This window comes from Vulpes vulpes, chromosome 14 (assembly GCF_048418805.1).
Source record: "Vulpes vulpes isolate BD-2025 chromosome 14, VulVul3, whole genome shotgun sequence".
In the NCBI taxonomy this organism is placed as follows: domain Eukaryota; kingdom Metazoa; phylum Chordata; class Mammalia; order Carnivora; family Canidae; genus Vulpes; species Vulpes vulpes.
In genome coordinates this window covers 27,097,789-27,123,194 of record NC_132793.1, presented here as the reverse complement: position 1 = coordinate 27,123,194, position 25,406 = coordinate 27,097,789, and the positions used below count along the sequence as shown (strand labels likewise).

General features: G+C 46.5%; 1 protein-coding gene across 3 annotated transcripts; it reads left to right on the top strand.

Moving 5' to 3' along the window:
- Positions 1-820: 820 nt before the first annotated feature.
- On the top strand, positions 821-24,370 carry C14H20orf96 (chromosome 14 C20orf96 homolog). Of its 3 annotated transcripts, XM_025986089.2 has the most exons (12): positions 909-1,065; positions 1,423-1,471; positions 1,739-1,862; positions 2,013-2,136; positions 12,129-12,241; positions 16,433-16,591; positions 19,199-19,298; positions 20,374-20,531; positions 20,611-20,712; positions 20,871-20,957; positions 21,759-21,877; positions 23,384-24,370. In XM_025986089.2, exons 3-12 carry the CDS (start codon positions 1,815-1,817, stop codon positions 23,442-23,444), a joined length of 1,071 nt encoding a protein of 356 aa, XP_025841874.2. In that variant the 5' UTR covers positions 909-1,065; positions 1,423-1,471; positions 1,739-1,814; the 3' UTR covers positions 23,445-24,370. The 3 variants fall into 3 exon arrangements, with proteins under 3 accessions (XP_072592267.1, XP_025841874.2, XP_025841871.2); XM_072736166.1 differs by lacking the exon at positions 1,739-1,862 and having other exon boundaries at positions 821-1,065; XM_025986086.2 differs by lacking the exons at positions 909-1,065; positions 1,423-1,471 and having other exon boundaries at positions 1,692-1,862.
- The last annotated feature ends 1,036 nt before the right edge of the window (positions 24,371-25,406 follow it).

Genomic DNA, 25,406 nt, shown 5'->3' with positions numbered 1-25,406 from the left:
AGATACGAATCTGGGAGGCATCCTGCTAGAGCTAGCATCCAAAGTCACAAGACTTGAAGGAAAATGGAGTGTGAATGGAGAGAGAGGGCTGGGACTGAACCTTGAGACACTCCAATAATAAAGGAAGAAGGGGATGAACCATCAAAGGAGAAGAGAAGAGATCAGGAAGCCACTTGAGAGTGGTTTTTAGGGCACCTAGTTTAGAAAGTGTTTCAAAGAGGGAGTGATCTGCTCTGTCAAATGCTGCAGATAGGCCAAGTAAAACGACAGAGGAGTCACTGTGGCGTTTAGCAAAGCAGAGGGCACTGGTGGCATTGACAAGGGAAGTTTTAGTGGAGAGGTGGAGAACGAAAGCCTGACTGAAGAGGTGGAAAGGAGCGGGCAACAGTAGGTAAACCTCTCTATGAATTGTGCTGTAAAGTGAAGCAGAAATTGCAGGGTAGTTAGATGCAAAGTGGTCACTTTTTAAAATCGAATAAAATATGTTGTTATACTAACGGGAATAATACATATGGGAGTAATACAGGATGATGGGAGAAAACAGAATTGCTGGCGCGGTCTCTTAGAGAAAAATGAAGAGGGTAGGCTTCAGTGCACAGTTGTAGGAATCGGGCTTAGGCAGTTTATACTGTCACAGGAGGGAGGCGATTAGGTGGGTAAGGAGGTGATGTGAAAATGCGAGTTTACTGATCCTCACGATTTTCTTAAGTGCTCTAGGAAGCAAAGTCATTAGTCAAGAATAAGGATGGAGAAGAAAGCGCTGGGGGTTTGATGAGAGGAGAAATATGACAATTCTTTAGGATGATGGGCAGGGCCAGCTGAAAGATTGGAGTAGGACTCGGAGAGGTTAGTCCCTCTAGGCACTCGGTAGCCTGCGTCCGTTTCCTTGGAGACGGAGAGGCGGGACTGGTCTCGCTGGGAAGCCTCAGCGGCCTGGGTTACCACGCGGTGCACGCTGAAACAAGAAAGTTGGAGACTCCGAGTAGAGAAGTATCGCAAGAGATCAGGGCCCCACGGACCCACGACTCTTCTCCCATTTTCCCCAATGGCGCGCGTCTTCCTGAAGTAGGTCGAGGAATCGAAGCGTGGCGGAGTGCGCATGCGTGTCCCCCTTCGCTGGGCCCGCGCGGCTTCTCTTGACCCCACCCCCTCCCTGCCGCCGTCTCGCCAGCCCCGCCCTCCCTCGCCAGCCCCGCCCTCCCTCGCCAGCCCCGCCCTCCCTCGCCAGCCCCGCCCTCCCTCGCCAGCCCCGCCTCTCCCTCGCCAGCCCCGCCTCTCCCTCGCGCTCTCCCTGCCCCCGCTAGCTCCCGTTCCTAGTGAACTGTGGTCTCTGTGGACGTCCCACGCCTGTTTCACGCTTGCTGCTTACAGTCCCAGGGATTGGGAATGATGGAAGTTCTTTCCCGCCCCAACTCTTTCCAGACCCAACCACCCTGGGATTCGCTCCACGGTCTACAACTTCCAGATTCCGGTGAGTTGGGGAGGCCTTAGGAGGAGATGGGGGCTTGCTGACCCTGGAGCCTGGCCCTCAGTCCACCACGGCCGGGACTGTCCCGGCCGATAGAACCTGGAGCCTTGAGTGCCAGGCCTACGTGTCTCACACATTTGCCGTAGGACCCGTGCCATGCCTCCAAACACCTTATCAGAATATGAGGGTATAATACACTGCTTCTTAGTCATCTCTGATTGCTCCTCTGGTTTCCTTTTGGGTCTTTTCCCTGCCTTGTGTTTCTCACAGCCTGGAATCCAGCTTAGTAAATTAGGGCTGGCTGATAAAACAAGTGATAGCTAACATTTATGGAGCTCCTAACCACATGCTTTACAAATATCATCTCTTGGAATTCTCCCATCAACCTGTGGAGGTAGGTTTTATAATTAGATCTAGTTTACAGATGTGAAAATTGAGGCTCAGACCTCAAAAGTCACTTGTTCAAGGTCACAGATATCTGTAAGGGGCGAAGCTAGGATTTGAACCCATCAGGCTATGTGACTGATTGTGTTGTATCTGGTAGGATTATGTTCCATGGCAGCGGTCCAAGCAGAAAACCAAGCCATCTACTACTACTCTGCCTCCAGTCCTGCAAACCAGAGGCCACCAGAAAAGCACAACGAAGACTTTGACTAGCGTCCTGCCAGGTGGGCAGAGGCACTTAATGGGTGATAAGCAGATTGGGTCAGGATAAAGTGTATGGAAAACGCTTCACCTTTGGTGACATCAATTATGTTAGACTAGGCTAATTGCTGTAACAAACAATCCCCAGGTTTCAGGTATTAGTACAGAAGCTTGTTTCTCATTTATGTCAAAGTACATTTGTGGATCTGCAGGGGAGGAAGTAATCTTTCTACATGATCATTCAGGGATCCAGGTTCCTTCAACCTTTATGGCTCTGACAGTTTGTAAGGTCTTGAAGTCCTCTGCTAGATACTTCTGCATTCAGCTGGTAGAAAGCAAAGAGAGAGAGGGCGTGTGTAAGAATATGGGTAGTTTTGTGGGCAATTTTTTTTCAGGACTTAGACTTGACAAGACATATATCACTCCCACTCATATTCCAGTGGCCATAACTCAGTCATATGACCACCAAAAGGGAAGATGAGAAATGTTGTCCTGCTATGTGTCCAAGAGGAAAGGAAACAGGGTTTTGTCAACTCAGGATAATCTCTGCCATGTTGTCATGTTGTCTAGGGGAGTTCCCAGGCCCTTGGCTCAGGCTGACACAGATTCATATCTTGGCTCTGCTGTTCTCTATCTTGGAAAGCCATTTCTCTCTCTGAGCTTTAGTTTTCTCATTTGTAGAATGAGGACCTGATAGAATTGTTGCAAGAATTAAATGAGATCTATGTAAAGCATTGTTGCTCTCAACCTTTTCAGACCCAACATTCCTTTTAATAACAAATACTTTGTAATATTTCTTTAGTATCTGAAATAAACTTCATAGAAAATATAACTGATCTATGTATATAATTAAAAAACTTAATATGCTTCCCTAAGTGTAAAGTAAAGGAAAAGTAAAGGAAGGTTACTTATAGTTAAATAACATATATTTCAGTATGTAAATGCTCAGGATGAACTCTACTAGATGACAAAGCTTACCCACAGATGTGGAGTCATGTGTGGTGAATTTAACCACTGCAGATGCAGACTGACTCGTGGTGGGATATCAGAGACTCAGATATCCAGAGGGATTTGTCATTGCATGACTGCAATGGTGCTCACCTCTTTTTTTTTTTTTTTTAAGATTTTATTTATTTATGAGAGACACAGAGAGAGGAAGAGACATAGAGAAGCAGGCTCCATGCAGGGACTTGATCCAGGGACTCCGGGATCACGCCCTGAGCCAAAGGCAGACGCTCAACCGCTGAGCCACCCAGGCGTCCCTGGTGCCCACCTCTTGATAAAGTTCTAAACAGAACAAAGTATAATCTTCCCTTGATGGTAGCTGCTTTCTTGGAAAAGTCAGCATAGCCATAAAACCCTGCAAAATATTCTTTGTGTTTATATGTGAAAGAGTTAAGTTCTCAATCAGATCACTATAAATAAGATTTTTACCAATATCAGTATGTGTTAGGGCTTTGGAAAGTCATACAGGACTTAGGAGAATTCTGTGTTCTATGGCGCTGTCCTGTTCTGGGGGATATATAGCATCTTTGGCCCCCACTGCCAGATGCCTTTTGGACCCCCAAAATTTGTGAGAACCACAAATCCTCCCTGCCAATGTATCTAAAACACCCCTGTCAGGGCAGCCCCGGTGGCGCAGCGGTTTAGCGCTGCCTGCAGCCCAGGGTGTGATCCTGGAGACCCTGGATCGAGTCCCACATCGGGCTCTCTGGATGGAGCCTGCTTCTCCCTCTGCCCATGTCTCTGCCTCTCATTCTCTCTCTGTGTCTCTATGAATAAATAAATAAAATCTTAAAAAAAAAATTAAAACACCCCTGTCAAAACTCTTTGATGTGAAGTAAAGTACCCTTGGTAGTGACAGAATTTTTGTTTTAGGCTCTAGACCCTAGTCATACAGTATCTATAAGGAAACTCTTTCCTTTCTTTCACTGGGGAGGGAGTGAGGTATGTAACACACAACCATGGTAAGAACAAGAGCAATTAACATGTACCAAGCACTTACTTTGTGCCAGATACTATTCTCAGCACTTGACCCATATCACTTCATTTAATCTTCTCAACAACCCCAAGGTAGGTGCTGTTATTCCCACCTTCTCTTAGAGATGAGGCATGGACAGGTGTAACTTTGAAAGTCACATAGGTAGAAGGGGGCAGAGCCAGGCTGTGACATTTGGCAGTTTGGCTCCAAGAGGCACAATCTTTTTTTTTTTTTAAGAGTCGGGGGAAGGGACACCTGGGTGGCTCAGCGATTGAGCACCTGCCATTGGCCCTGGGCGTGATTCCGGAGTCCCGGGATCCAGTCCCACATCAGGCTCCCTGCATGGAGCCTGCTTCTCTCTCTGCCTGTGTCTCTGCCTCTCTCTGTCTCTGTGTATTTCTCATGAATGAATAAATAAATAAAATCTTTTAAATAATTAAAAAAAAAGAGTCGGGGGAAGGGCCGAGGGAGAGGGAGGGAGAGAATCAAGCGGGCTCCACAATGAATGTGGAGCCTGATACAGAGCTTGATCCCAATTCTGAGACCATGACCTGAGCCGAAATCAAGAGTGGATTGCTCAGCTGACTGAGCCACCCAGGCTCCCCTTGAGGATGCACAATATTAACCATGTATTTGTGGAGAGAGTATGGGTGCTAGAGAAACATGGACCTGAGTTGGTGTTGCAGTTTCCCTTCTTGCGAGTCCATTTAGGTTACTTGTCACAGCCCTGGTCCACAAGGATTCCTGCCTTTGTGCAAGTGAAATCATCTGTATAAATTATAATGATGAATATAGCTACTGCTTGCTGAGGACTTGTTTTGTGTCAGGCTCTGTTGTAGAGGCTTCATTCATTCATTCATTCATTTACTTATTCATGTGTTCATTCAGCAGCTTTCATTTGCTAAGTACCCATGTGCCCAGCACTGGGCTAGCATTGTTGACTCATGGTAAAGGAATTTGGGTTTATGCCTGTGTAGAGTTCACAGATTGGGTTTCTTTTTTCTTTTTTTTTTTTTTAAAGATTTTATTTATTTATTCATGATAGTCACAGAGAGAGAGACAGGGAGACAGAGACACAGACAGAGGGAGAAGCAGGCTCCACGCAGAGAGCCCGATGTGGGATTCGATCCCGGGTCTCCAGGATCGCGCCCCGGGCCAAAGGCAGGCGCCAAACTGCTGCGCCACCCAGGGATCCCGACAGATTGGGTTTCTAACTGTGTAGAGTTCACAGTGCTGACCTCAAACATGTAACTACACAAAACTTTAAATGCACTGGAGATAAATGGATAGAAGGAGGTCATCATTTCATTCATTCCTTATGACCTGGGAGATGATATCACCATCTTACAGATGAAGGAACTGAAGCTTAAGTTGGTAACATGTCTTATGCAAAGTCATGTCCTTGAGGGCAGCTTTGTGTATTAAAAAAGATAAATCAGGGATGCCTGGGTTGCTCAGTGGTTGAGCATCTGCCTTTAGCTCATGTTATGATCTTGGGGTCTTGGGATCAAGCTCTGCATTGGGCTTCCTACTCAATGGGGAGTCTGCTTCTCCCTGCTTATGTCCTTTCTCTCTCAAACAAATAAATTAAAAAACTTAAAAAATAAAGATAAATCAACTGATTCTGCCAAGATGGAGTAGCACCATTCCTTTTGGTCCTCCCTTCTACAACTGAAAAAAGCCCTGGACATAACACAATGAACAGAAGAGGACTCTGAAAACTGGAAAGAAGAAGATGGACTGCCAGAGTGGTGAGCAGTCATCTGGCCTTTATACTACGTTTCAGCTGGTGACTATTTGCTAAAATGAAGATGAAGTAGGATCCAGAGTATTATTTAAAACATTGAGGATACAGGGGCAGCCCCGGTGGTTCAGCGGTTTAGTGCCTGCCTTCGGCCCAGGGTGTGATTCTGGAGACCTGGGATCGAGTCCCACGTCAGGCTCCCTACATGGAGCCTGCTTCTCCCTCTGCCTATTGTCTCTGCCTCTCTCTCTCTCTGTGTCTCTCATGGATAAATAAATAAATTAAAAAAAATAAAACATTGAGGATACAATAAAAATCACTTGTCATACCAAAAATAAGGAAAATCACAGCGAGAGGAGACAGACACCAACATTGACATGATTCAGAATGATTTAACTTTTTATTTACAGATGACATGCCCATCTACATAGACAATCTTAAGGAATTATTAAATTTATTTATTTATTTATTTTTAAAATTTTTATTTATGATAGTCACAGAGAGAGAGAGAGAGAGAGAGAGGCAGAGACTTAGGCAGAGACTTAGGCAGAGGGAGAAGCAGGCTCCATGCACTGGGAACCTGATGTGGGACTAGATCCCGGGTCTCTAGGATCGTGCCCTGGGCCAAAGGCAGGCGCTAAACCGCTGCACCACCCAGGGATCCCCGGAATTATTAAATTTAAAAGAAACTAGAATTAATGAGCTCATCAAGATTGCAGAATACAAGTACACAAAAATCAAGAACATTTTGAAAGTTTCTTTTTATCTATCTATCCATCTATCTATCTAGAGCAAGTGAGAGCTGAGGGAGGAGCAGAGGCTCTCTCCTTGAGAGAGAATCCCAAGGAGGCTCCACGCACCTAGTGCAGAGCCCCATGCAGGGCTTGATCTTGTGACTCAGATCATGACCTGAGCTGGAATCAAGAGTTGGACTCAGCCACCCAGGTGCCCCAATCACGTTTCTATGTGCTAACTGAATATGAGGAAAGCAAAATTAAAATACATTTATAATCCAAAGAAATATATATATACACATACACATATGTATATATATTAGATTTATTTATTTGATAGAGCACAAGCAGGGGGAGTGGTAGGCAGAGGGAGGAGGAGACTCCCCCAAAGCAGGGAGCCCAATGTGGGGCTCGATCCCAGGACCCCAGGATCATGAGCTGAGCTGAAGGCAAATGCTTAACTGATTGAGCCACCCAGGTGCCCCTAAAATATATTTTTAAAAGATTTTATTTGTTTTTTTCAGGTAATCTCCACATCTAATGTGGGGCTCAAACTTAGAACCCTGAGATCAAGAGTTGCATGTTCCACTGATTGAGCCAGGCAGGTTCCCCAGAAAATGAAATATTTTGGTCTAAACTTAACAAAGCAAGTGTAGGACCTATATACTGAAAATTACTTAATACTAATGAAAGAAATCAAAGAACTAAATAAATGGGAAGACATACTATGTTCATAATTAGGATACTCAACATAGTAAAAATGCCAGTTCTCCCCGATTTGGTTTATAAGTTTAATTTCTGTCAAAATCCCAGCAAGTTGTTTTGTAGACAGGTTTATTCTAAAATTTATTTATTTTTTTATTTTTATTTTATTTTTTTAAATTATTTATTTATGATAGGCACACAGTGAGAGAGAGAGAGGCAGAGACACAGGCAGAGGGAGAAGCAGGCTCCATGCACCGGGAGCCCGACGTGGGACTCCATCCCGGATCTCCAGGATCGCGCCCTGGGCCAAAGGCAGGCGCCAAACCGCTGCGCCACCCAAGGGTCCCTATTCTAAAATTTATATAGAAAAACAAGGCTCTAGAATACATAACTATTCTGAAAAATAAAAATAATGTGGGAAGAGTCACTTTACCTGATACTGAGACATATTATTATACCCAAAGTAATCAAGATAGCATAGTACTGGCAGAGAGATAGACAAATAGATCAATGCAGCAAGATAGAGAAACTAGAAATAGAGCCATACAAGTATGCCTAGCTGATTTTTGATAAGACTGCAAAAACAGTTCAGCAGAGGAAAAAAAAAACCTTTTCCAGAAATGGTGCTGGAGCAATTGAACATCCATGGGCAAGAGGAAGAACCTTGACTTGAGTTTCAGAACTTAGACAAAAATTATCTCTAAATATAAATGTAAGATGAAATAAAAATTAAATGTTAAATGTAAAACTGTAAAAACTTTGAGAGAAAAATATAGGAGAAAAAAGCCTTTGGGATCCATGGCCAAGTCAAGAGCTCTTAGGCTTTCAACCAACAGCTTGATCCATAAAAGAGAAATGAAATAAATGGATAAATTGGACATTGTCAAAATCAAACACTTGTTCTGTGCAAGACCCTGTGAAGAGGATGAAAAGACAAGTTACAGACTTGGAGAAAATACTTGCAAACCACCTCTGATAAAAGACTTCTGTGTGAAACACATCTAGAACTCTCAAAACTCCATAATTTCTAACAATTGAATTGAAAAACAATTCAGTTAGGAAATGAGCAAAAGAGGGGTGCCTGGGTGGCTCAGTCAGTTAAGCATCTAGCTTTGGCTCAGGCCGTGGTCCTAGGGCCATGAGATTGAGCCCTATGTGGGACTCCCTGCTCAGGGGGAAGTCAGCTTCTGCTTCTCCCTCTGCCTACCACAGAGGCAGAGGCTCTCTTGCCTCTGCTTGCAGGCTCTCTTTTTATCAAATAAATAAATAAAAACATTAAAAAAATATTTTATTTATTCATTCATGAGAGACAGAGAGAGAGCCAGAGACACAGGGAGAAGGAGAAGCAGGCTCCATGCAGGGAGCCTGACATGGGTCTTGATCCCGGGTCTCCAAGATCACGCCCTGGACTGAAGGTGGCGCTAAACTGCTGAACTACCGGGGCTGCCCAGTAAATCACATCTAAAAAAAAAAAAGAAATGGGCAAAGGAGGGGTACCTGGGTGGTTCAGTTGGTCAAGGGTCCAGCTCTTGATTTGGGCTCAGGTCATGATCTCAAGATCATGGGATGGAGTCCTACCTCAGGCTCTGCTTAGTGCTGAGTGGGCTGGGGATTCTCTCTCTCCCCCCTGCCCCTCCCTCCCACTCACTGGTGTGGGCTCAGCTCACTCTCTCCCAGAAATAAATAAATAAATCTTAAAAAAAAAAAAGAAAATAGGCAAAAGACATGAAGGAGAGACGTTTTACTGAAGAGGATATCCAGACGGTAAATAAACACGTGAAAAGATGCTCAACATCATTACTCATTAGGGATATGCAAATTAAACCACAACAAGTTGTCACTACACATCTATCAGAATGGCTAAAATGAAAAATAGTGAATAACACCAAATACTGGCAAAGAGGAGAAACTTGACCATGCATGCATTGCTGGTGGGAATGTAAAATGGTGCAGCTGCTCTGGAAAAAAGTATGGCAATTTCTTTTTCTTTTTTTTTTGGAGAGAGAGAGAGCTTGTGCACACATGTGAGGTGGGGGAAGGGCAGAGGGAGAAGGAGAGAGGGAATCCAAAGCAGACTCCAGGCCCAGGACAGAGTCTGACCTGGGGCTTGATTTCATGACTTTGAGATTATGACCTGAGCTAAAATCAAGAGTCAGATGCTCAAGGGACTGAGCCATCCAGGCACCAGAATATGGCAGTTTCTAATGAAACTAATCTGCAGTTTTCATCATGATCCAACAATTGTACTCTTGGGCATTTATTACAGTGAAATGAAAATTTATGGCACCAAAGCCAGAGCATGAATGTTTCATAGCAGCTTTATTTATAGTACTCCCAAACTGGAAGGAATCCAGAAGTCCGTAATGGTTAAATAATTCCATACCATGGAATACTCTCCATTAATAAAAAGGAAAGAACTATTGATATAGTCAATAACTTGGATGAATTCACAGAATTTTCCTGAGTGAAAAAAGCCATTATCAGAAGTTATATACTTTGTGATTCCAATTATACAGCATTCTGGGAATGACAAAATTCTAGAAATGGAGACAGATTAGTGATTGCCAGGGGTAGGACAAAGGTAGGGAGAGCATGGTAAGGGGAGGGAAGAGGATGTGACTATAAAAGGCAGCATGAAGGATGCTTGTGTTGATGGAAATGTTCTGTATCTTGTCCATCCTAATGTCAGTGTCATGATTCTGATATTGCAGTTAGTTTTGCAAAATGCTACCATTGGGAGAGACTGGGTGAAAGATACATAGGATTTCTCTGTATTCTTTCTTTCTTTCTTTTTTTTTTTAATTTTTATTTATTTATGATAGTCACACAGAGAGAGAGAGAGAGGCAGAGACACAGGCAGAGGGAGAAGCAAGCTCCATGCACCGGGAGCCCGATGTGGGACTCAATCCCGGGTCTCCAGGATCGCGCCCTGGGCCAAAGGCAGGCGCCAAACCGCTGCGCCACCCAGGGATTCCTGTATTCTTTCTTTTTTAAAAAAGTTTTTAAATTCTAGTTAACATACAGTGCAATAATGGTTTCAGGAATAGAATTCAGTGATTCGTCTCTGTATTATTTCTTAAAACTGCATGTACTTGAACTTATCCCAAAATAATAAGTTTAATTAAAAAAAAAGATAAATCAAGGCTACTATCACTAATGAAAATAAATAGTCATTATTAAAACTATAAATCTCTCTAAGTACTTAAGTTCAACTTACTAATCTTAAAATTTTTATAAACACTCCTAAGGGGGATTTTGGAACTTGGTTAATTAGGTTCCCCTAATCCTTTTAAGCCACATTTTAAAATTTAATATATTCATTTTTCATTTTCAGATAGTTCACTTGTCTGATTAACAAAAACCATTGAGGATTTAAATAATTCTTGTACATCTAATAAATAAATTTCTAGGCATGGATCTATGTTCTCTTAAAAGTTTTGGTAATTTATACACATTTAATAAGAATGTCTGGGATGCCTGAGTGGCTCAGTAGTTGAGCATCTGCCTTGGGCTCTTGGCGTGATCCCAGGGTTCGGGACTGAGTCCTGCATCGGGCTTCTTGAGGGGAGCCTATTTCTCCCTCTGCCTGTGTCTCTGCCTCTCTCTCTCTGCTTCTCATGAGTAAATAAATAACATATTAAAAAAAAGAGTGTCTAAAACATTTAACTTAAATCTGAATAAAAATCTCATTTAAATTAGAACTATAGGGGAGCCTGGGTGGCTCAGTGGTTGAGTGTCTGCTTTTGGTTCAGGTCATAATCCTGGGTTCCTGGGATCGAGTCCCACATTGGGCTCCCCACAGAGAGCCTGCTTTTCCCTCTGCCTATGTTCTGTCTCCTTCTTTGTGTCTCTCATGAATAAATAAATCTTAAAAAATTTAGAACTATAAAATTAATTTATTGATAATTCCATTTTTAAATAATACAATTAAATACCTGATATATACAGGTAATTCATAACTGTAACACAAAATTATTTTAATTTACTTCATCATTTCAGTAGTTATTAGTAAAATTTTTCCAGGGTTAGCTATATTGATCCATTAAAGAAATAATATTTTCTGAAAAGTACCGTGTTGCACCTGGAGCAGGGATTTTGGTGGGAGTCAAGAATGTGGGCATAGTAGTCAGATGATTTGGGTGATTTGTTTTAGGCTAGGCCTGAGAAGAAGCAGAGGTTCTTAGAACATGCCCTCCAAATGCCTTATTCTGATCTGAACTATTTCCATATGTCCTTGTCTGGCAGGACCACAGCTTTTATAGGTGTTTCAGACAACTAGTTGGGAGTTTAGCACAGCTCCTGGGCCTTTGTGTGATGCTGTGGTCCTGATGCCAATCCTCAGGTCATCAGTTATGACAGTGACCATTAGGAACGCATACTCAGCACTGAATGTGTCAGGGACTATTCCAAACACTTTAAGGTATAGTAACATCTTATTTAATCTTCAGGACAACCCTATGAGGTAGGCATGATGATGACTTCTGTTTTATAGGAGGGAAAACCTGAGGCACAGAGAGGTCATGTGACCTACCCAAGCTCAAATGGCTGGTAGAAAGCAGAACCTGGGTTTGAACACAGACTGTCCGGGTCATTACTTCTTGCCCTTGCTACCGGGCAGTCATATGGAAGTCCTTTGCATTTCTCTGTCCTTTATATCAAGGCCCAGAGTGGGGCCTGGGAGCTTATTGATTGATGTGAGTCCCATGCTCCACCTCACTGACATGTATTATTAGGTTGGGAGTGGGTGGGGCTGGGGCTTGGGCCATCATCACCTGGATGGTGCATTCCCTGGGACCAGACCCTAGGCCTGCCCGTACCCTCACTCCCTCTCTGCTCTTTCTCATGCCCTAGGGTTGTATTCCAAGCCCACCATGTTGATGACAAGCCAGCTGAGGAATCCACAAGAAAAGCACAGAGGGAAGTTGGACTCTGAGAAGGCACAGGCTAAAATTCAGCTAATGAGGGTATGAGCATCCTCCCCACCGGTGCTGGGACTCTGGGTACGGATAGGAGGACAGGGGGACAGTGAGAGCAAACATGCACTGAACATGCAGTTTTGCAGATGCCGGGCTTGACTCACTTTCTCTTCAGCAGTGCCGTGGGCATGCTTATCATCACCCCCTATTTTACAGGTGGGAAACTGAGGTGCAGGGAGATCAAAGACTTGTACCAGGTCACATGGCTAGAAAGTGATAGCACAAGGGATCAAAGCCGGTTAAGCTAGGTGTTTGCCTTTGTGTTGAAGACCAGGAAAATGATCAGAATCACCTGTTTATTTTTTAAAAATTTTATTTATTTATTCATGAGAGACACAGAGAGGCAGACATAGGCAGAGGGAGAAGCAGGCCCCCTGCGGGGATCCTGGAATCATGACCTGAGCCAAGGCAGACACTCAACCACTGAGCCACCCAGGCATCCCCAGAATTGCTTTTTTATTTCACTGCATTAGGGACACAATCTGGTGGCTTGTTCATTTGAAATTTTTAAATAAATTAACCTTTTGTGGAAAACTGCACCTTGGAGCAAAGCTCAGAGGCTCACTATTACATTTTTCACATCATCTGATACAGCTTTAGATAATTCGTGTTCTCACATCTATTGCTTTCTTATGGCTTCTGAACAATGTTTCAAAGTATTTGAAATGACTAAAAGGGGAGGAGTCTTTTGTGTCCCTAGCAGAAAGTAGAATATTAAATACATAAATGCTATAAAATATTGGAGACGAATTCGTACTTTCTTCAAGAAAGTTTTTTTTTTTTTTAACTTATTCAGAGGCAGAGAGAGAGAGAGAGGCAGACAGAGAGGCAGAGACACAGGCAGAGGGAGAAGCAGGCTCCATGCAGGGAGCCCTGTGTGGGACTTGATCCCAGGTCTCCAGGATCACACCCCAGGCTGCAAGCGGCGCTAAACCTCTGCGCCACCAGGGCTGCCCTTCAAGAAAATGTTTAAGAGCTCAGTGAACAATGACTACCATATAAGAAATAAGAAAGAATGTATTTGCTTTGAAACCTTTCTTCCCTTTAACCTCCAGTTTTGCGGAATGGTTCAGAGGCGGCCCAGCGTTCTTAAAGGAGGAACTTGTATGTCTGGTGTTATTTTTATCCTGACTTTAGAACTTGGACAGTTTAGCTCTGCAGCCTGGGCTCCCAACCAATTCCTAATGTTGTCTCTTGTGATCATTCATTCATTTAGTCAATAAATATTTATTGAATACCTACTATGTACCAGACTATGTTCTAAGTGTGAGGATTCACCAGTGATGTGGCCTCTGACCTTAGGGAGCTCATATTCGACTTTGAGAGACAGACGGTAAACAAGACAAATAAGTATATAATATGTGCCATGATGCTAAGAGCAATGAAGAAAGGTAAGGGTAAGATTTGAGGCTAGAGAGACACAGAGGAAGGGTGGCTGTGACTGTTTTAGGCAGGGTGGTCAGAGAAGGCTGCTTAAGAGGTGACATCTGAGGGAGGAATGTTCCAGACAGAGGAACCGCAAATACAAAGGTCCTGAGGTTGGTGTGTCTAGAGCAGGAGACGAGGAAAGATGGTGGGTTTGAGGGTATGGGTGATGAGTTGTTTGCAGCTCTGTAGTCCAAGATAGAGCTTTATGCTTCTATGCTGAGTAAGGCAGTAAGACCATGGAGGATTCTGAGTAGATCAGGGATGTGATATGACCTAGGTTTTCACAGGAGTCCTTGGTTTGCTGCTGCTGTGTGGAGAATGGGCTGTGGAGACAAGGGGGAAACAGGAAGGGAGAAGAAACTACTCATTTGGTTTGCTTTTAGAGTTGGAACAGGATCCTGACTCTGCCCTTTAGTCTCAGCACAATTACTTATTCAATCTGCAGCTATTGAGGGAGTGCCTACTATGTGAGGGGCACCACACCAGGGGTTGGGGACACAGCTGTGAACATGGCACTCAGAATTGGTGCTGTTATGGAGCTTACACTGTAGTCGGGGGACCAATAATAAATGAATTAAAAAACTCCAAAGAATATTTACTCATCAGTTTATTCAACCCATACTAATGGAGCTCCAGGCACCATCCTATGTGCTCTGTCCTACCTCTGTGACAGAACACCTAGTGCCCCTGCCCTCTTTCTTGGCTGTTACATTCTAGTTGGGGAGACAGGTAAGAAATAAGAAAATGAAGAAAATAAGATAATAAGAAAAATATATAATAACAAATTGGGGCTAAGGGTCGGGAGGGAAACAAAGCAGGGTTTCTGCACTAAATCTGGTGGTCAGGGAAGATCCATTTCTAGAGCAGAGGTCATTAATTCTACAGTTTATCCAAATCCCCGGGGGTGTGTGCTAAGGATACAGATTCCTGGCGCCAGCCCCAGAGAGATTGGCTCCGTGGCCTTCTGTGTAACAGGGCTAATAATAGTGCCAAGTGAAGTAGTTTATGTGAAGTGCTGAGCATAGTTTTGGGCACATAGTACACACTCTGTACGTTTGCAGTATTACTCTTTTTTTTTTTTCAAGGATTTTATTCATTTGACAGAGAGAGAGAGAGAAAGAGAAGGAGAGCTCAAGCAGGGGAGCAGCAAGGAGAGGGAGAGGGAGAAGCAGGCTCTCCGCTGAGTAGGGAGCCCAATGTGGGGCTCGATCCCTGGACCCTGGGATCAGGACCTGATCCAAAGGCAGACACTTAACCAACTGAGCCACCCAGGGGCCCCTGCATTATTACTCTTATTATTATATGAGGAATATGGGAGCTGAGCACCAGGAAAGGGTGGCTTCTAGTGAAGACAGAGAAATGAGGAAGAACAGAGGAATAAAGAGAGCACATAGGTCTGATGGTGGTGGAGCACTAGAGCCAGTTAGAACAGTATCAGCTCCAGTTCCTGAGTGCACCTGAGTGTGCCAGGCACCGCCACTAAGTGGCTTGATTGTGAATATTATCTCATTTGTTTTTTTTCAGCATCTCTAGGAAGCAAGTGTTAGCTTCCTAACCTTTAGAAGGAGTATAGCCGGGTTCTGGGGGCTAACTCATTTGCCCAGGTTCCCTGAGGGAGTAAGTGGCAGAGCTGGTATTTGAACTAAGTCTAGGACTAACATCCAAATCTTTTTTTTTTTTTTTTAAAGATTTATTTATTTATTTATGATAGACAGAGAGAGAGAGAGAGAGAGAGGCAGAGACACAGGAGGAGGGAGAAGCAGGCTCCATGCTGGGAGCCCGACGTGGGACTCGATCCCAGGACTCCAGGATCGCGCCCTGGGCCGAAGGCAGGCGCCAAACCACTGAGCCACCCAGGGACCCCTCCTTAACATCCAAATCTGAATTACCACAAGGTTCAGCCAAACCTTGCCACTTTAGGCTCACTTGCTTCTTTGTCTTGATGTGGTGGGAAGGCAGACATTGGGAGTCAGAAGTCTGGCTTTCCAATTCCGGTGCCGTTATGTACAGGCTGTGTGACTTTAGGCAAGTCACTTAACCTCTCTGAGCCTCCATTTAGCAATAAAATAGAGGAGTTAGTAAACATAGGACTTTTGGATAAACTGATGTCATGTGCCATGTGCCAAGTGAGGCACAGTGCCCAACACATAGTAGGCCCTCAACAATTCTTGTTATTACTGTAGATTTTGTGTACCTGCTGGAGGTGACCTGGGGCAAGCCCCTTACCCTCTCAGCCCCCTCCTTTCCACTGGGTGATGTATGAAATGAGAGAGTACTCATTCACCCTAGCTGACTGATGAGCAGTGGTAGCGATTATCATCCATTTTGCTTCCCCTGCTTCTCCAGACGTGGCCCATCACCTCTGCCTCTTTCTTACCTACCTGGGGTGTTTTTTTATTAACTATGGTTATTACTATATTTTTTTGATTCTCAGAGGCTAGTGATAATAAGGTGCAGCTTTATCTTATTTCCCACGAACAAATTTTGTCAATTAGATTGTGGCATGCCACCAGTTGTAAGAGGCGTCCACCTCTGAGATGTAAAATTAGGGGGAAATGGACGTTTCAGAACGGGTGAAATAGATCCGGTGCTGTGACCCGCAGACAATGGGGCCGCATTTACCAGTGGAGACCACAAGGGGGCGTGCGTGCGGCGGGAGCGAAGCAGTCCCTGGGCTCATGCAGGCTCAGGCAGGCTCCGGCGGCCCCGCGCAGCACCGCTTCCCAGCCTTGCCCTCCCCTCCGCCTGCAGACGTTGCTCAGGAACCGGCGAACCTCACTCCAGGAGCTCCGCAGCCATGAGGTCTTCCTCACCAAGCTCAACTGGGAGCTGATCAAGTCCATCCAGGACATGGAGGACAGCTCGGCCCAGAAAGTGCGCGCGATGCTGCAGAAGCAGGACAGCCTTGCGGTGAGGTTCAACCGCCTCCGCCCCACCGACCTTGGCCTCCGCCCAATGCACCTCTGTCCTGCCCGCGGCGCCGTCCCCTTGAGCGCTCGGGCGCCCTCTCCCGGCCGGTTGCACAAGCTGCTAACACCCTCTGGAAGATGCATCTCTCAAACCCTTCTCCCCACCTACTTGGGCTTTGGAACCTTACCGAGTTGGGGGCTTATCCCAACGCCAGCATTTATTGGCTGGGGGACTTCGAGTTAGCCTCTGAGCTCTGTAAAATAGAGCACAAAGCACTTATCCTTTTTTTTTTTTTTTTTTTAATTTTTTATTTATTTATGATAGTCACAGAGAGAGAGAGAGAGGCACAGACACAGGCGGAGGGAGAAGCAGGCTCCATGCACCGGGAGCCCGACGTGGGATTCGATCCCGGGTCTCCAGGATCGCGCCCTGGGCCAAAGGCAGGCGCCAAACCGCTGCGCCACCCAGGGATCCCATAAAGCACTTATCCTAAAGGGGTGTTGTAACTACAACCACCACCATCAGTACTCACACAGTGTAACACTAAGTGTTCTGTTCGTATCCATATAAATCCTTCTAACAACCCCATGGGGTGGGGATTATTATCTTTATCTTGCATAGGAAAAAATAGAAACGCAGATAGGCTGGATAACTAGCTCAAGGTCACCCTAGCTCACTCACCTAGCAAGGGTCAACTGGGGCTTGAACACAGGCTGTTGGCACCAGGATAGGCTCCTTCAGACAATGGTGGTGCTTATGGTCTACAGGGGGAGCAACTTTCTGGAGATCCTAGGGAGCACCCTCTGCCTCTTCTGGGATACCCTTGGGAAAGCTGCCAGAACAGAGCTAGAGTCACAGAAAATGATTTCATGGAGAATTAATGCCCCCTGGCTGCAGTCTGCCCAAGCAGAAGAGGGACTGAGCTCCCTGGAGCCTGTGAGATGAAGACAAAATAGGTCTTGGGGACTCAATCTGCTCAGGCAGCCATAGCAAAACACCATAGACCCAGGTGGCTTAGACATAAAAGTTATTTTTCGTAGTTCTGGAGGCTGGAAGTCTAAGTTCAAGGCACCAGCAGGGTGGAGGTCTGGTGAGGCCTCTCTCCTTGGGGTGCAGATGGCTGCCTTCTCTCTGTGTTCTCATATGGCCTTTCCTCTTTGCTCACATGGAGTGTGTTCTGGTGTCTCTTCCTCTTCTCATAATCTTATCAGATTCTACACCCTTTTGACTCCCTTAATTACCTGACTAAAGGCCCTGTCTCTATGTACAGTCATGTTGGGGGTTAGGGCTTCAACATATGGGTTTGGGGGTAAACAATTCAGTCTATAACACAGGTCAAGGACTGCAGTCATTCAGCCCTGGGGAACTTAGAATATTCTCCAAACTTAGACAAAGTCATTGTTGATCTTATGGCTTCAATCCATTAATACATTTTTTGTTCATCCTGAGTGCTTCCTATGGGCCCTTGGGAAACAGTGATCAGTGGGATACCTTGTATACATTAAGCTCTCATTCTAGTGGGGTCACAGGCAGTGAGAAAGCCGTTTGTGTGTCCTGCTCTGAGGATGGGGGATCTGGGGACCTGAGTGGGGCTTCTCACCCAGACACAGGAGGGTCACTTTCCTGGAGAAAGTGATGCGTGGGTTGAAACCTGCAGAAGTAGGTGCTAGTTGGTAGAGAGCAAGAGAGTTCTAGGTAGAGGAAATGGGTGCACAGGGCCTGTGGAGAGAAGGAGCATAGCTAGCTCAAAGAGCCCCATGTTGGCTCAGGCCAGCTGGGGGAGGGCTTTGTCAGCCAAGGTAAGGAGATTGGATCTTATTTACAGGGCAGAAGGGAACCCCTAGAGGGTTTTAAATAAGAGAGGGATGAGGCCAGCTTTTTTTTTTTTTTTTTTAAGAACGATCATCCTGACTGGAGTGGAGCATAGATCAGAGGAGAATCGTTAGGGGTACCCCCAATAGTTAGGGGTAGCTATTGTAGTATTTGAGGTAGGAGGTGAAGAGAATTTAATAAGATAGTGGCCATGGGGATGGAGAGAAGGACATGTTTTTTTTTTTTTTTTAAGATTTTATTTATTTATTCATGAGACACACACACACACACACACAGAGGCAGAGACACAGGCAGAGAGAGGAGAGAGAGAGAGAGAGAGAGAGAGAGAGGCAGAGACACAGACACAGGCAGAGGGAGAAGCAGGCTCCATGCAGGGAGCCTGACGTGGGACTCTATCCCAGGTCTCCAGGATCAGGCCCTGGGCTGAAGGCAGTGCTAAACCGCTGAGCCACCCGGGATGCCCAAAGGACATGGTTTTGAGGGCTGTTGAGGGTTAAATCCATTGCACATGGTGACATTTAGAGGGAGGGGGGGAGTGGGGACTGCTGCCTGGTTTTGGGCCAGTGCCTGGGTGCAGTAGAGCCACTGGCTGCAATGGGTTGTAGGAGAGGGTCCAGTCTGGAGTGACTGGGCTGGCCTCCAGTCAGGTTGCTAGGTCAGGGAGTGGATTTGGATCTGGGGACTCCTCCAAGGAAGTGCCACGTCCCTTGGGAGCCCATGCTTGGGCAGCACCAGGAGAGGTTGTGGGGCGAGATGACCTTGCCACTCCCACAGACTGTCATCGACATCTTGGAGTACTTGAACAAGAAGAAGCTGCAGAAGCTCAAGTGTGAACTTAAGGAGTGGGAAGAGAAGGAGGAGTCCAAGATGAAGCGTAAGAATCCCTGGGGTGAATTCCTTGATCCTCTCCCTGACTCTGGGGAAGTCAGCAGGGCATTCATCTTGCACCCACCTTTTGGAAACCAGTTGGCCCAGCATCTCCCCTCTTAGGCAGATGGGCTCACTACGATGCAGAGCTAATAGCTTACTTCTTGAGCTACTTCTTGGTCCACTGAAGCTTTGTATGGATGGGCACACTCTCAGCTCTTGCAACTACCCATGAGGCAGGGACTGTTCACCCATTTTACAGATGTGAAAGCTGAACCTAGAGGAAGTGTGGTAGCCTGCTAAAGGTCTTAACAGCCGGGAGCCAGAATCCAGGCCCAGCCTGCCTCTGCTTCCTGCCACGGTCTCTCTGGGAGTCAGTGGCTGGGCCAGGTCCCAGGCCTCTGGCCTCTATTGTGCTGAGCCTGTGGTTTCTTTCCCTGGAGCAGACTGGATGCCTTCCAAGGGGAGGGGTGGTGTGTCAGCCAGCCTCAGACCCCGGGGACACCCCCCCATGGAGGGAGTCAATACAGACTTTGTCTCAGTGGTCACCTCAAGGAAGTCAGTGTCACCCCATCTCCCTGAGTTTGTTGGGCTTGGGAGCGTGTGCCTGAGGAGACAGGCCCAGGGAGGGACAGTCTTGGTTAGGCACACAATAAATCAGCTGCAGAGCTGGGACTACTCTAGGGATCTTTTTTTTTAAAAGTATTTAAAAAAATGTTTATTTATTCATGAGAACACAGAGAGGCAGAGACATAGGCAGAGGGAGAGGCAGGCTTCCTTCGTAGAGCCTGATGCGGGACTCGATCCCAGGACCCTGAGATCATGACCTAAGCTGAAGGCATACCAACCACTGAGCCACCCATGTGCCCCTAGTCTAATGATCTTGCCCTGGTTTAGTTTCTCTTTCCTACCCAGTGTTGCCTCTTCTCCTGCGGGGGGTAAAGGAGTCTAGGGACTTAGCTTTGTGTGTGAGCTTGCTTCAACCAGACCCCAGTCCATTGGCCAAGGAGAGCTTTGCCTCTGGGATCTCCTGGGAGGGGTCCCTGAGGGAGGATCCTGCCTCCTGTCCCTGACCTCTGCAGACCTGGCGCAGCAGGTGGAACAGCTGAACGCCCAGATTGAGAACACCTACAAGGAGGTGAACTTCCTGAGCACGTACATGGACCACGAGTATCCTATCAAGTCGGTCCAGATTGCCAACCTTACGCGCCAATTGCAGCAGATAAAGGACAGCCAGCAGGTAGGCGAGTTCCTGGCCTTGCCCCGCTGGCCCATCCTGGACACAGGCCTGGCAGCTCACACCCTCCTGTGGCTCCTAGGATGAGCTGGATGAGCTTAATGAGATGCGCAGAATGGTCCTGGAGTATTTGTCTAATCAGATTCAGACGAAGAAGAAAAAACTCCTGAAAGCTCTGGTGGTGGTGAGTAGCCAGCTGCTGTGGTGGGTGTCCGAGTGTCACTGCAAACCTGCTTCCTTTCCTGTCCTCCGCCTCCTTCCCCCGTGTGCCCCACTAGTCTCTACTGGGCTCTGCTGCCCAGCAAGAGGCACATGGGGGCCAGACCTCTTCTCCCTTTGTAGAAAAGCCAGCAGCCCCACCAGGAGGCCCTTCTGAAGAAGACTCGGGACAGCCAGTACATGCTCAAGTGCATGGACAAGTTCAGAGAAGTGAGTAGGCATGGAAGGTGAGGGTCTCTTTGTGAAGGAGCAGAAGGGTGGGGAGGGCCCCGGGCTCTGTGGGAGTCAGGTTTGTCCTGATCTGGTGCTTGGGAGGTCTCCACCTCTGGTGCTGGCCTCCCTCCTTGCTAGTGCTGTTACTGTCCATTGCCATTCATCTGAGAAGGAGGTTGGCGCAGGTCCAGGCCTTGCCTCATTGACCAGCATCACTGGTGACGACCCGTTAGCAACATTGCCAGGCATTGCCAGCTCACCTATCATTTCACTGTCATTACCACTCCCTATCTTTGCCCCTTAATTCTGGCCACTGAGCATCACTTGTTAGCCGTTAACCGTCAGCCGTGTTAATGAACTTCACTGTCACCCCCCTTTTCGCATTCATTTTCATTACCATCCTCCATCCACTGTCCGCGTGAGTGGCCTTCACCATCTCTGCCAGCCCCCATTCATTCTTATCACCAGGTACTAATCCCCTCTGCCACCTGTCTCCATGCTCTGAGATCTTGCCATTTTCAGCACCATCAGATGTTGGCCCTACTTGCAAGCAGCCTTGTGCTGCATGGAGGGGCAGAGCCCAGGAGGCCCTGTGATGAAAGTTTGGGCATTGTCAATATAGAGATGCTTTCTCTTTTTACTATTATTATGAAAAATTTCAAATATACACACAGCAGAGAGCCCAGGAAGCTGTGCCATTTTCCTAGATGTCCTTCCTCCTCATCGGTTTACCCTGTTCTCCCTTCTGTTGGGGGACGTTGGGCTTCTCCTTTTTCCCTGCTATGCTTCTCCCCTCAGTTTATCCACCAGTTTGAGGAGGAGATACCCATATTGAAGGCCCAGGTGGAGCAGCTCCAAGTCCAAGTCCAGGAGCCCCGAGAGATCATATTTGCGGATGTTCTGCTTCGGAGACCCAAGTATGTGATCTCTTTTTGGAGATGCTTAAACCCGCTATGCTGTGTCCTTGAAGTCACTCTCTGGTCCCCAGGAAGGTAGCCTGGTGTAGAAGGCAGAACCCTGGACAGGGGGGACCTGGATCTCACTTGGGTCTCACCTTGGCTCTGCTGCTGACCATGGGGCAGATGTGACCTTTCCCATCTCTGGGCCTTCATGTCCTGTTAGTATACAGGAAGATGAGTCACATAATCGTTTTGGACTCTTCTGGTTCCCAGATTCCTCATTTCTACCAAGTGGGTGGACCCCTAAGCTCCTGGGTTGTTCAAGAAGTTGGAGTTGAGTAGGGTGGTTGGCTCTAGGGAAGAATGGCCTGGAAGATACTCCATGAGGAGAGAAGGATGTTTTCTCTGCGTGACTGGCTCCTGGGCTCCCGAGGAAGAACTTCCTTCCTTCCAAAGCCAGTTCTCTGGCCGCCTTTCTTGGATTAGGCTCTTTGTGGCAGAGCTTGGGGATCCCACTAGGCCAGGCCTCTCCATGATGGTATCCGGGACCTCAGAAGATAGATACTGGCTAGAGATAAAAGTTTGGGCATTGTCGATATAGAGATACTTTATCTTTTTACTATTATTATGAAAAATTTCAAATATACAGACAGCAGAGAGAATATTTTGATGCTTACTCGGTTGCCCATGCCAAATTAGGAGTTGTTATATTTTTGCCATATTGGCTTCATCTTCGTTCCTTCATTTTTTCTTGTGAGGTACTGTAGATTGCAGACATCCTAACATTTTATGCCTATGTACCTCCATGTGTGTCAGGAGAGTATGGAAACCATGAGAGTGGATGAGAGCTTGGGACAAGGTAGAGAGAGCATGTAGTCCTGTGGCCTCCTAAGTGTGCTGGTCCCTGAGATGGGGGATATATTGCAGGTGGGAACCCCTTGCTCTTGCCCTTTATGTGCAAGAAGGATACCCATCAGGTACTGAGCACTTTTCCTACGTCAGCACAGCCCCACTTAGTCTGCCTGCCAAAGATTGAGGTTGGAATTATTGATTATTGTCCCCCTTTGACCAATGAGGAAACTAAGGCTGCTCTGGGTTCCGGCACACAGTGAGTGCTCATTACACAGGTGCCGACCGAAGGAGTGGGGCTCAGAGAGCTGTAGAATGAATGCTCAAGGTGACACCTACCCAGGTATCCGAGCTGATCATTCTGACTGTAGAGAGAGTGCTCGTTGTGAGAGGCCCCTGCATTTCAGAGCTCAGTTACTGCTCTTTCTTGACCCTAGACCTCTATAGGGGAACATTAGTCATGCCAAACCCATTCCTTTTTCATTCTTGGTGTGTGTGTGCGTGCACACCCACATGCACACTTGGGTTGCAAGGTCACAGGTCTTTGGGGATGGGGCTCCCCAACTAAGTACAAGTGTTGTGGAGAACAGGATTTCCCCAAGGGTGTGCTCCCCTACTCTGCAACTCTGGCGCTCCTGCTTGGCGTCTCATATCCTCTTTGTTCTTCCTTACCAGGTGCACCCCAGACATGGATGTCATCCTCAACATCCCAGTGGAAGAGCTGCTCCCCTTCTAGATGTTGGGGCCTTGGGCCAGCCTTCCTTCCCTGCTCTTTTCCCCATACCCATAGCCTTGAATTGTCTCCTTCCATGACCACTTGCCCACTCAGACCCTAGTGTGCTCTCCCTCCCTTACTTCTCTCCCTCCCTCCCCCTTTTCCCTCCTTTCCTTCCTCCCTCCCTCCTTCCCTCCTTCTCTTCCTCTACCTTTCTTCCTTTCTCTCTGGTTGGTGCTGCTGCCTGGGCCAGGTGGGCATCCCCAGTCAAGTCTGCCACTCCTTTTTACCAATAAAGCTGGATTTGTATTTGCTCTTTTGCTTGGAGATTTCCAGCTCAGCTTTGAGAAGATGTGGTAGGAATGAAGTTTGTCTTAAGATAAGGGGTAGGTGACTGCTGACTCTATCTGGGCCACAGAACTTCTCGAAAAGTGCTGAGTGACACCCCCCCTTCTGACCTGGCTCTGGGCTGCTCTGTCCCTGGTGCAGTGGGAGCCCAGCTTCCCTCCTGATTTGTGCTTGGACCTGTTGAGCCAGTGCCAGGGCAATGCAAATGCCAAAGGCCCGCCATCTTGGCCTCACTTGGGACAACTCTGAAAGGCCTGTTCTGGCTCCAGAACTCTCTGTCTACAATTGTCCTTGGGCCTGCAGGGCAGCTTGACTTCTCCCTCTTCCCAGTCCTGCCCGCCCCCGCCCCCTCCAGTTGATTCCTATTTGCTTGGTAATAAACATCCTGCACCTTACACTCTGCCCCAGAGCTGGCTTCCCCAGGGACCCAGACTGCTGTAATCCTCTGGTTGCCCACCAATCCACTCTGTGTACAGAGTGACTTTTGGTTACAAGCTACAGAACACCTAATCAGATTGTCCTAAACAATAGAGGGCTCAGGTAAATAAATGTTCTAAGTGAGGTGAGGCTTTATCCAGAAATAAAGTGACGTCACCAAAGACCCAGTTTCTGTTTCTCTACTTTGTTCTGCGAAGCATTCTCCTGTGGTTGCAGTATGGATGCCCGCATCTCCTGGGGGTGGTGGTTTGCAACTCCCTGTTCATGTCCTTCTGGAAAGAGTATCTTTGTCCCAGAACACGTGACCTAGATTAAGCTAGTAGGCACCTCCAAAACTATATGAATTGCAAACAGAAATGGACAATGTTTTTTTGCCTTTTTTAGAAAAGATCTTATTATTTTTAAAAATTATTTTTTTAGAGAGGGAGGGGTAGAGAGACAGAGGGAGAGAGAATCTTAAGCAGGCTCCCCACTTAGTATGGAACCTGATGTGGGGCTCAGTCTCACAAACAGATCGTGACCTGAGCCAAAATCAAGAGTTAGACGCTTAACCTACTGAGCCACCCAGGCACCCCTAAAGATTTTATTTTTAAGTAATTTTCACACCCAAAGTGGGGCTTGAATTTATAACCCCAAGAGTCACATGCTCCATTGACTGAGCCAGCCAGCACCTCAGAAATGGACAGTGTTGAACATAATAAGCACAAACACTTAGCTAGCACTTACTCTGTGCTTTTCATATACCCAGTCATTAAGTCCTCATAAAGTCAACCCTATGAGGTTAACGTTAATACGTTAATGCTTAACGTATTGTTAAGCATTTCCATCTTATGGGTGAAAAACCCAGTACATGAAGAAACAAAGTGATTTCTCCAAAGTCACCAGGCATAAGGTAGCTCACTCTTTTTTTTTTTTTAAAAGATTTTATTGATTTGAGAGAGAAAGAACACAAGTGGGAGCAGGGAAGGGGCAGAGGGAGTAGGAAGCCTTGACACAGGGCTCAATCCCAAGACCCTGAGATCATGACCTGAGCCGAAGGCCAACCGGTAACTGACTGAGCTACCCACGTACCCCAGCGTAGTTTACTGTTAAACACTATACTGTTAGGAGCTCAGGTGAGCTGGGGAGCTGAGCCGCAGGTGTCAGAGCAGCCACCTAAGACAAGTCAAAAGCAATAGTCAAGGCTTTCATTGCTTA

Coding starts and splice junctions, on each gene's coding strand:
- C14H20orf96 (XM_072736166.1), top strand. CDS start 1,046: ATGGCGCGCGTCTTCCTGAA. Junction 1,472..2,012: donor TCTACAACTTCCAGATTCCG/GTGAGTTGGGGA, acceptor TGTATCTGGTAG/GATTATGTTCCATGGCAGCG. Junction 19,299..20,373: donor GGAGGAGTCCAAGATGAAGC/GTAAGAATCCCT, acceptor TGACCTCTGCAG/ACCTGGCGCAGCAGGTGGAA.